The sequence below is a fragment of the Canis lupus genome, chromosome 14 (assembly GCF_048164855.1).
Source record: "Canis lupus baileyi chromosome 14, mCanLup2.hap1, whole genome shotgun sequence".
Taxonomy (NCBI): Eukaryota; Metazoa; Chordata; class Mammalia; order Carnivora; family Canidae; genus Canis; species Canis lupus.
The window spans coordinates 37,334,642-37,346,747 of NC_132851.1; the positions used below are offsets into that span (position 1 = coordinate 37,334,642).

Below are 12,106 nucleotides of genomic sequence, written 5' to 3' on the forward strand. Positions count from 1 at the left end.
CTGCACACAGGTGTCTCTAACACTCAGCAGGGTCCCCTGCGCTCAGAAAGTTCACAGACCACCACTTGGTAAATGAAGAACTGAATCAGCCTTGGACCCCACACGAGTGATTCTGAACAACTGTTTATTGACCTATAAACAGAAATCAGACTGCCTGATTTGCAGGGACAGTGGCAAGGCGTAACACAGAATAGATACAACTACTGGGTAATGCCCAATGCACTACAGCAATTCCATTGAAATTTCCTCTCTTTTAGACATCCAAATTTCAAGCAAAATAAGCCAAGCTATACCCAAACGTGGAGTTACTAGAAAATCCTATCATTAGTTGACCACCCATGAATGCTAGGTCCACATCTTGCCCACACCCACCACCGTCAGTTAATAACGGCCTTTAAGTGACACACTAGTGTGGCCACTAGCTGTCTGCACTCTTTGTGGCAATGTCTGCTTCCTTGGAGAGAAAGAGCTCAGTTAATAAACACTTGGCTAAGAGCCTTCCCAGCAGCTGGGCAGGAGCCGAAGGTTGTAAAAGAACTAACAACTGAAGGATCTTAGGAGAGTACATTTTCAGGAAGCAAGAGAGTTACAGATCACTGAGTAAAATGGCAACACACAGCAGGAGAGTTATAAAAACTCAGTACTCACCAACTGAAAGGCCCGATTCTAGGTATTAATTCTTAACATTCCTTTAAAGGTATAAGCCAAATGCCTACCATACAACTTCTTGTACCATTCCCACAGTAGGTATCTTATTTCCGGAATAAATCCCTTTGTATTAACCTACATCTGACTTTTAACTTCTGGATAAAAGTTTTAATCTGTTTTTCAAATTAAACAATGCAGATTCCTTGCAACAAATCTAAGTCCTAAAAGTACATAACGTGGAAAGGAAGTGGAAAAGCCGAAGGCTCCCCTCTGCTTCAGACACATCTCCACCTCCCCAGGAGTACTCCCTGTCCACGGTGGTCTCTTAGTTGCCCACATTTCCACACTCCTTTTACATGTGCAAACACACACACACAGGTTTAGCTACATATATATGTATGTACACACATGTAGGCTTTCAGCACAAAAGAGCGCCCCCTCATGGTTTTCCACAGCCGTGGAGTACTCCCTCAGGGGTGCATGCTCCCTCACTAGTGATTACTTCCCACTGTGTGGACGCCTAGTCTGGTCCTGGTTTGGAGCTCTTACAAATAGTGCAGAGTGAACATCCTGTGTCTGTCTGGTTCTTCAGGAGGATTTCTAGGAGGGGGGACAACAGGCAGGGCACCACCGCTCTGCTGGCCTCCGACAACTTACACAGACACCAACAAAGTGTGAGAGCCTATCTTCCAAGCCCTTCCAAGAAAGGAAGGAAAGATCACTCACTTCACCTAACTCAGACCACAAAATGCTACCTATCATTGCTGGCGGCCAATGCTTGCGGGACATTTGCACGTCTGCTCTTCTGTAGGGAGCCTATTTTCATACTGGCTTGTCTTAACGAGCTAGAAGAACATGTGAGAAAAAAGAATTTTAATTCTTTGTTGTCTGTATCCCTCCCGTACCTCAGCTTTAAAAAATGTTTCTTTACTGAAAGAAGTGCTTTCTCATTTACATAACCAAATCTGTCATTTCTGTTCTTTGTACGCTGTGGGTCATGATGTCTTAGAAGCATGTACCCCCTCCCTCATAGGCACAGGCTTATCATCATACTGCATACAGGAAATCTCCTGAGGAATGAGAAATTATGACCCTATACTAATTTGCATAATTCTTTCCTCTGAGAAAAATTTTGCTAAAATTGAAAATCTGCCACTGAGCTTGTGGGTAAGGCATAGGTAAGCTGAGGCCCCACAGAAAGCTCCAAGGCCACTCAGCAACTCTGGTGGAACTCAGTTCAAGACATCTTGCTTGTGGCTATTTATTATTTAAATTCAATTTGCCAACATACAGTATAACACCCAGTGCTCATCCCATCAAGTGCTCTCTTCAGTGCCCGTCACCCAGCTACCCCATCCCCCACTCACCTCCCTTGCTTACGGCTCTATGTTTTCCATCTCAGGAAACACCACCTTTAAAAGCACTTTATAAATGCAAAGTTACTGTTATAGATCACAGATCTAATAAGGTGTGTGTGAGCATACTCACAGCTCACGTGGAGAACCTACAGATCACTTAGAACTGGTGCCTCTGGTACACATAAGAACACGTACATGCTGCTTACTGTTAAACAGTTTGTAATCTAGAGAAGACATATGGGTACATGTGTAACTGTTATTAAAAGCACAGTGCCAGGAAAATGGTGCACTGGATTATAGAAACGTGTTTTACATTTATTAGAAATTTCAAAAAAATCGAAATTAGGGATCCCTGGGTGGCGCAGCGGTTTGGCGCCTGCCTTTGGCCCAGGGCACGATCCTGGAGACCCGGGATCGAATCCCACATCGGGCTCCCGGTGCATGGAGCCTGCTTCTCCCTCTGCCTATGTCTCTGCCTCTCTCTCTCTCTCTGTGACTATCATAAATAAATGAAAATTAAAAAAAAAAAATCTAAAAAATCGAAATTAAACATAATCCATTAAAAATATTTGATTTAAAGTAATATTTCCATTAGGCAATTTATCCTAACTTTAGGTATCTATTACAAAATAGCTGTGTAATAAAAGAATATGCTGCAACTGAGAATAAGGTAAGTAAATTATCCACTCTGGGATCTCATTCTGTAAAGACAACAAAAAATTGCTGAGAGCCAGCACCCTACTAGGATTTTATGAGAAGCATTTTCACTTGTGCTCTTGTCATATGCATGAGAACGTAATGCATCTCAGTTCACAAGATGTGATATCAAAATGTTTATCCCTAAGGAGAAAAAAAAAGCCAATTAAAAGCCAACACAGGAAGGTGTTTAAGTTTTGAAAGTGAAACGGCGGCTTATTTAATGCTTAATGTCTGGATGCTATTTCTTTTGTGTGTACAAACTGATAAACATTTGGTAAATTAGGATAAAGTTTTTAAAATAATTTACTAAAAAGGAGACGGGCAATATGTAACATTGAACACTTTGACAAAACAGTCTTGAGAGACAGAAACTTTCCCAAAGCATTTAAATCATATTTGCAAGGTGAATATGAAAAATCAAGAGTTTACATCTGTACCAGTTTTACTGAGAGTAGCCTTTAGAGCTTTCGAAAAGCAACTTCATTACTGTATTTCACAAAAAGAAAGTTACTATAAGTACAAATATACACTATATTTTAGAATAAAAATGAACAGGTTTCACTGGTGTGATCATGGTGTTAAAAAGAGGTGTCCTAGATTAGGCATATCCTAGAATCCACACTTACTGGCCTCTGGCTGTGGCTTCAGCTACTGTTTTCAGAGCACATCATGATCCTAACTTTTAAACAAAGGTTCCAATGTTCCCTCTGCTTCACAGTGCACCCCCCTCCCAACTGCTCCCTCCAACCACTCTGTCAACACAAGACACTCGGCTGCTGGGCAGGCTGGGCTTTCTGCTGCATGTCTACCAGGAGTCCGGTACTTCATCATCTGCTCTCCTATCTCCTCTTCAGACAGCTTGCCTGGCCACATAGCACTCAGCCTCTCAGGACCACTTCTCTGTTATCGTCCTGGTTACAGAGGGGAGCGCTACAAGGGATCCTATGTCTACCAGCCACAGAGCTGGCTGCTTTGTGGGCACCACTATGAACCCACTCACCATGTTTTCTACAGACAAGGACAAAGTCAAACTTCACGTAGTATGTCAGGATCACAGGGCAGCTAGCAGCAGCAATGGGAACAATGCTAACATTTGTGGCCTCTGTATATGCCAGACACAGTTCTAAGCCTTCTATGTATATGAAGTCATTTATCCTCCCTAAACCATAAAAGATAGGTGCCACTGAGTGTTATAGCTAGAGAACCGAGGCACAGAAAGGTCAAGCAATTTACAGATGGCAGCACCGGGCACTTGTGATTTCAATACACAAATGGATAAAATTTCTAAAGCCCAGATTTTTCCTGCTACCACTATGCTGTTATCTTGCTGGGAACATTCTGTTTGATTATTTCAGAAATCTAAATCTTCTGAAACCACCCTTCTTACGGACTTGCAAGAACCCACAACACTTCCAAAGTGATATACCCTTGTTTCTAGGACAATTATTCACTCTAATCACTGATTTTACATCATGACTTAGAACTAATTTTGTTCTTTACACTAAGATTTTGAGATCTATCAGAAAAAACAGGAAAGATACTTTATTTAATAAGAATTACAAAGGATACCTAAAGAAAAAAAAAACCCAACCCAGAACATAATCTGAAAATTTTATTTACAAACACTGACAGTTGCCTAGAAAGTACCCTAGTGTGTTGCTCGAACCCAGCACCTGAACACCAACACTATTTCCCTGAAGCTCTTCTATTCAAACCTGGCTCAGAGGCTGTACATCACCCCACTTCCCCAGAAAACCAACCACAGACATAGTGGCCCGAATTACTCGGTTGGTCTTCAGAGTCACCTAAAAGAAGGAACAGAGGCTGTTGGAGTGAGCTTGCTTAACAGCTCCCAGTGGGACTGCTCAAGCAGAAGCAGGACCTCACCTTTCTGGGGTCTGATGATAAAAGACTGCGTGGCCCCGTTCACCAGCCGGCAGTACCCATCTATCAAGTCAGCCATATTCTCGGCGATGGTTAGGGATGGCGCTGTCACTGTCAGAGGCTAAAAGGGGAAAAGACCAAGAGAGAGGCGTTATTGTTCTCTGCAATCATCAAAGGGGCAGCTGCGCTATGACATCAGATCTCTAGATACCCTTGGAAACAGAGAAGAGTGACAGCGACACAGATTTGTCATAAGGTTGGTGTGAAAAAGGAAGTCTGATATTTAAGGACGTTATTCCTAGAATATGTGACAGAAGGCGACCCAGACAAAAACAGAAAAATCACTTAAACTGAGATTCACTTTCTAGAACTAAAGGAGGTAAAAAAAATATTTCCCTCCAGAATGTCTGGCCCCTCTGGCACATCTAATTAAGGGAAGAATTTAGAGAATCGGTGTATTTCAAGTATGGCTTACTTTAGAAACTAAACATGGAGTAAATTTTTATCAATTATCCATCATAATTTTTCTAACGTTAAAGAAAATTACTAAAATGTCACTGTTTTTAACATGCACAGGATATTCGGCCTATGAGGTCAGAAATCACTCTTTTCGCTATCAAACCTGTAATTTTGATAAACTTACTAAAGATTTATCATCAAAGATTATCTGGGAGATGATCAGAGCTGTATTTTCCTTCCAGACACAGGGCTGTCCTGAGTATTCCTCACCTCCTCCTCCACAAACAACACACCTTCCCTGCACTCAGCTACCTGTTATGGGTGTCTGTGTGTGTGTGTGTGTGTGTGTGTGTGCGTGCGCGCACATGTGGAGGAGTCTGAAAATGGTGGGGCTGAACAAGAATATTACAGAGATACTGTCAGGAAATTTTAATTGGCAATAAAGTCTCCAAATTTTAGGGTTTCATTTATTCACCTCCAAGAATCAAATGCAGTTCCTAAAGCCTCAGAAATGCCACCACTTCCAAGGCAGAAAGAACAAGTGAGGAGTGTGGCAGATAAATCCATCTGAGAAAAGGCTGCTGCCACCAAAGAGCCCTGTATGAATCTCGGAACAGATGACAGAGGTCTGAAAACATGCTGTGTGCCACAACCATGACCACTCGTGCCAAGTTGTTCGGATTCCTCAACACGTGAGTATTCTTTGCCTGTCTTTTAGAGGGCCACCTGAGGCAGTATTTGCCAAATGACACCCTGTCTGGACTGTGCCATGCTATGTAAGGATTAAAAACATGGGCTCTGGGACCCACCCCATCTCTGCCACTTGTACTTGGCTTCCTCAGCTGTACAACGGGAACAAAGTATCTCAAAGAACTGCTTTCCCTGGGTTCTGAGAACTGTGTAGCTCTTGGCGCCTGTGCTAAGCATCAGGAGAGCAGAAGCCCCGCGGCGATGGCCCTGTTGCCAGCACGGTGACCCAGCCCAGAGACTGCCATGTACAGCAGTCTGGGACATGATGCCACTTACTGAAGGTACCTGTGTATTTACATAATCCTAAGAAGCTGATGTTCTTGGTAATTCACAAGAATCTTCAACCATCTTGACAATAATGCTCCTGAATGACTTTTCCACCTGTCGCCTGCTCCACTCTTGGGGGCACACATTCATTACTGCTTCAAACAGAACACCCACCATGTAATAAGAGAAAACTGGGATTCTGACAACCCATGAAAAGCGCATTCTTACCTCGGGGGCGCCGGCGATCTTCAACTGTAGCATTCCTTTCCTGTCCTTGTCTTCGCTGTTTGAATACTGAATGGTCTGCACCTGATTGAAGTCAGCCAGGTGTGTGGGCTGCAGAGGGAAAAGGCAACCACTTTGGACCCTAGAAGAAGACTCCTGCCAGGTACTCTCTGACATTCCCGCAGTGCCCACCCCAACCCACTCTCCTGAGGACTTCCCCCCAATGACTGCGTCTGGGGAGAGGCTGCTCGTCCATGCAGCCCCTGGTGGGGTTTCCTTCTCCTCTGGAGTGGTCCTGGAACCGCCAGGAACTGTCTACTCACTTCGAGGTCAGGGACATGCCTGCTTTGTGCTCCTGATGGCCAACCAGGAGCACGCCACCTGTCAGAGCTGGACCAGTGAATCACTGGCACCAGGGAAGGAAAGAAGTAGAAGAAAGTCCCTGACTTGACTCATTCACTGGCCTCGGGGGGTGGGGGGAACTGCGTGGAAACCTGCTCCCACTCCCACAGAGAGGGGGACCTGGGAGCATTCTCAGTGCTCCCTAAATTAGAGGCAAGTCTGAGTGCACTGGCACCAGGGAGTTGGCAGGTGTCCAAAGGCCCCTTCCCAGGAAGATGAGCCAAGAGGGACTTCATTTTTCCAAGTAGAATAAACTCTTTTCTTCTTATGAAGACAAAAAAAAAAAAAAAAAAAAAAGCCCATTTGTCCCTTATCCTTCTAGCATTTCATGACAACGATCACTTTGCTGTGCTGATTCCTCCACATTTATTCACAACAGTTACCCTGATTACAGCGTGGAGAGGACTGGCCTCTCTCACCAAATGCTCCATTCAGCCCAGAATCTGCCACCAGGACTGAGCTGGAATCGTTGTTCAGAAAGTGACTCATAGGAACACCTGGGGGGCTCAGCAGTTGAGCATCTGCCTTCAGCTCAGGTCATGATCCCAGGGTCCTGGGATCAGTCCTGCGTCAGGCTCCCTGCTCAGCCGAGTCTGCTTCTGCCTCTGCCCTCTGCCCCCGCCCTAGTTTGTGCACGCGTGGATGCTCTCTCTAATAAATAAATAAAATCTTAAAAAAAAAAAAAAAAAGTGACTCATAGCCAGCTTCCCTTCCCATGAAAACCCCTTGACAGCTTTGCCCTCAAGCACAGGGGCCCTCCGTGAGGCACTGAGATGGAAAACAGGGACACCCTCTGCGTTCCTGTTCTGAGACCTCCAAGCAGCACACAGTAGCCCCATGCCCACTCTCCCCTCTCCACCTCTATGTCATCTGCCCCCATGGGGTTCCCTCCTACCTCTCTGGCTGTCTTCCGCAGTTTCCGTGGCTTCTCCCTCTACTCCATCTCTAAGTGATCAAGGGCCACAGGACTCTGTGCTGGGCCCCATCCTTGCCCTGAGCTCTGGTGGCCCAGCAAATACCACCCAGCCCCTGAACTGGGACACGTATCTAACCACCCACATAACACCCCCACATGGATGTCGGGGACAGCCTGTGAACAGCACAGTCACAGGATCCGCCCTCAACACCTGCTCCTCCCAGGCCTCCCCAGTGCAGCAACAAGCATTGCTGTTCAACCCTGTTCCTGAGCCAAAACACGGAGGCATTATCACCGGCCCCTGTTTCCCTCGCCCACACCCAGCCCAGCTCCACACCCGGAGTCTGTGTGTTTTCCTTCCACCTTCCCAGCTGTCACTCTAGTGCAATCGCCATTTGGTATCCTGCTTAGACCATCAACCCTGCAGCTGTTTCCCTTGATCTGTGCCTCCGTTAATCTCCCCCCGCTCCCCACTACCTGGAAGCCAGGGAGGTACCTGAAAGTGTAAGTCAGGTCTGACAGTCCCCTGTTAAACAGGTATGATGCCTGCAAAAGGAAGCAAACACCCACATGGTCCTCCCTCTGCCTGCCTCCTGGGCCTAATTTCTCATCATGAGCTCATCCTGACTGGATGCACTCTAGTCTTACAGGGGCAGAATCATGCTCCAGAGGGTTGTTTTGGGTGGCCAAAGAATGAGGAATTTAAATGGGGACCAGGGCTGTGAGATGCCACATAAAGCACAGGAAATTCCCTCACAATGAAAACTGTCCTGGGTACTGAACAGCGTTCAACTGTCCAGGTGTTCATATTGGTGAAAAATCCTATTCTAGAACTCAAGTCTATTTTTTTTTAAGATTTTATTTATTTATTCATGAGAGACATGGAGAGAGAGGCTGAGACACAGGCAGAGGGAGAAGCAGGCTTCCTGCAGGGACCCCAATGCTGGACTCGATCCTAGGACCCCGGGGTCACAATCTGAGCCGAAGTCAGTCGCTCAACCACTGAGCCACCCAGTTGTCCTGAACCCAAGTCTATTTTAAAAAACAAAGTATGCTCTGCACTCAATTTTCCAGGAATGCAACTTATGGGTAATTTTGAGAATACTGACTTTGCTATTGTTGGATGCTGAGTTGCTCACCATTTTCAGAAACGACATTACAGGGGGCAATACTTGTTTGGTGTTTGAGCTGCTGACCCCGAGCACACACATCTGTAACTGACGAGATGAGAGTCCTTCTAGCAGACCAGGAGTCAAATGTGATTAAGCTGCTGATGCATGAAGTGAGGGACATCTCAACTAGTCTCACTGAATGATTATATTAAAGTATTCCTATTATTGCCATCTGTTAATGAAAAAAGTTATTTCCAAAGCACAATGAGAAATTTAAGTCATGGAAATTATTGTGTTCCCTTTTTTAACCACACTGTGTTTCTGCCTCATTCTGACATGATCCCAAGGTCAGTCACATAGCTCCTTCCTCTTGTCACTTTCCTATACTACTTGCAAGGGGTTACTTCCGGTTGCCCTCTCTCAGATGAACATACAAAGTACTAAGCTCTGACTCACCTGTAACGTCTGCCTGTCTCTGTGCTGTGCACTGACATACTGAGAGTTTATGAAATTTTATGTGCATGGCATATTCTGTGAGTTTGTTTCAAATTAGCAAAAGGCTCTTTAAAAGTATCTGTTACACAGAAGACGAGGTTGGGAGGGGCCAACACTGACCCCATTCTAAACTGGACACCAGACACTCTCACACCACCTTACTGGGGCCCTCTCTCTGATCGGATTATTTCTGCTGCTTATCTTCTTTCTTACATCCACTCTCACAACTGGACTAAAAGCCCCCTGAGGGTGATCTAGTGGCAGGCACCCATCCTGTCCACCATCACCACAAGGAAGTAGGGCTGTCCCTGGGTGTGAGGGAGTGAACGAAGGCCTCTGAGAATTTACGAGGTGCTGGGCTCTAAGTGCCAGGAACAAAGCAGTGGACAAGGAGGACATGAATCCAGACGTAAACAATCACACAAGTATGTAGTTACAAATGTGATAAGGAACATGAGAAAGCCTCTGAGGGTATTGTCTAACGCCGTATCTATGTTGTTTGGGGCAGGGAAGGAGGAAATGGTGAGGCCGCAGAACCAGCCACGTGCTCGAGGGAGGATATTTTTCGGGAGAGAGAAATTACACATTTTTCTGTGCTCACGGAATGGCCCAGTAGACTGGAAGCATTTGCTGTGCAGGAAAGAGGAGACGGGGGCCGCGCCACAGCCAGGGGTGGTCTTACCAGAAGCCTGCCTTCACTCACAGAGTCGGGGAGGGCGGCTGTGGCAGGCAGAAGGGGAGCAGGAGGGCCTTCCGGGCTCTATCTGACTGCCCCCGTGCTAGTTCCCTTCTACTTCACACAACCAGCAACTTTCACTTCAGAGGACAGAGATCCTCACAGCCTCCCAGAGAAAATAGACATTTTTTCCACAGAACATGAATAAAAAACTACCATATGCTTGGCTATAAAGGAGACTGGAACACAGTCACAACAATTAACACATAAAAAAACCTGTTCTCGGGATCCCTGGGTGGCGCAGCGGTTTGGCGCCTGCCTTTGGCCCAGGGCGCGATCCTGGAGACCCAAGATCGAATCCCACATCGGGCTCCCGGTGCATGGAGCCTGCTTCTCCCTCTGCCTGTGTCTCTGCCTCTCTCTCTCTCTCTGTGTGACTATCATAAATAAATAAAAATTAAAAAAAACAAAAAACAAAAAACCTGTTCTCTGCTCATCAGCCAGTAGCATTAGAAATAACAGTGAGACCCAAACCCCCAGAGCTACTTTTACATCCTCCTAAATAATCCTATGATGAAAGAAACAAAACTTCAAGCTGTAAAGAAATGCAATGGGCTTTTGCACAGCAAACGATACAGTCAACAAAACTAAAAGACAACCTACAGAATGGGAGAAGATTTTTGCAAATGACATATCAGATAAAGGGCTAGTTTCCAAGATCTATAAAGAACTTATTTAACTCAACACCAAAGAAACCAACAATCCAATCATGAAATGGGCAAAAGACATGAAGAGAAATCTCACAGAGGAAGACACAGACATGGCCAACATGCATATGAGAAAATGCTCTGCATCACTTGCTATCAGGGAAATACAAATCAAAACCACAATGAGATCCCACCTCACACCAGTGAGAATGGGGAAAATTAACAAGGCAGGAAACCACAAATGTTGGAGAGGATGCAGAGAAAAGGGAACCCTCTTACACTGTTGGTGGGAATGTGAACTGGTGCAGCCACTCTGGAAAACTGTGTGGAGGTTCCTCAAAGAGTTAAAAATAGACCTGCCCTACGACCCAGCAATTGCACTGTTGGGGATTTACCCCAAAGATACAGATGCAATGAAACGCCGGGACACCTGCACCCCGATGTTTATAGCAGCAATGGCCACGATAGCCAAACTGTGGAAGGAGCCTCGGTGTCCATCGAAAGATGAATGGATAAAGAAGATGTGGTTTATGTATACAATGGAATATTACTCAGCCATTAGAAATGACAAATACCCACCATTTGCTTCAACGTGGATGGAACTGGAGGGTATTATGCTGAGTAAAGTAAGTCAGTCGGAGAAGGACAAACATTATATGTTCTCATTCATGTGGGGAATATAAATAATAGTGAAAGGGAAGGGAGAAGAAATGTGTGGGAAATATCAGAAAGGGAGACAGAACATAAAGACTCCTAACTCTGGGAAACGAACTAGGGGTGGTAGAAGGGGAGGAGGGCGGGGGGTGGGAGTGATTGGGTGACGGGCACTGGGGGTTATTCTGTATGTTGGTAAATTGAACACCAATAAAAAAAAAAAAAAAAAGAAATGCAATGGAAGGAGGACACCACCTACCAACACTGGTAAGACGTTAAAAGTTGTATGAGAAAACGGCCTCCAACGTAAACGAGCATAGGTTGTAAGGAAACACCCAAAGGGAACAGCAGGAGAAAGACTAAATCAAACGGGACTGGGAGAGGGGGTTGGCCGAGATCCGTATCGGCACTGAGGAACATGAACGGCCTGCCGTGACCCCGATTTCTGAGCTCGCCCACGAAGGGCCGCTACGACAGACAAGCCCTCCACACGTGTGCCAGGGCCGAACCCTGGAGACGCTCGGGGGCATGAGGACAGGTGCAGGACTGAGGTCATTGGAGAGATGATGAGAGAGACTGAGATATGGCTCCATGGTGACAAACTGGAGATGCGGAGAGGCAGAGGACATGCTGATGGAACACGAGTTATGAAAGGCGAGGAGAAGTGGACAGCCTGAGCAGCTGTGCCTCTGCGGGAGGGGCAGGAGGGGCAGGAAGGGTCTGGCAGGCCTGTCACTGAGACCCGGACTACCTTCCCTGAAAAACACCCTATTCCCATTCTTGCTTCAAATATTCAGGATTTACATAAAATCATAAAAAGACCCCAATTTACCTGACGAAATTCATATAACTTT

The 12,106-nt window shown here is 45.7% G+C and overlaps 1 protein-coding gene across 24 annotated transcripts in view; it reads right to left on the reverse strand.

The window, feature by feature from the left end:
- The window catches only part of PTK2 (protein tyrosine kinase 2), a 266,922-nt gene that overhangs the window by 97,971 nt on the left and 156,845 nt on the right, over positions 1 to 12,106 (reverse strand). For 22 of the 24 annotated variants that reach the window (XM_072774653.1, XM_072774657.1, XM_072774652.1 and 19 more), the window contains 2 exons: positions 6,294 to 6,401; positions 4,593 to 4,710 (listed from right to left, as the gene is read on the reverse strand). In XM_072774653.1, the coding sequence (XP_072630754.1) occupies positions 4,593 to 4,710; positions 6,294 to 6,401 (226 nt within the window). Of the gene's footprint in view, positions 1 to 4,592; positions 4,711 to 6,293; positions 6,402 to 6,613; positions 6,633 to 7,587; positions 7,745 to 12,106 lie in introns of those variants that run through there. The other 2 variants (XM_072774663.1, XM_072774664.1) reach the window with 2 other exon arrangements.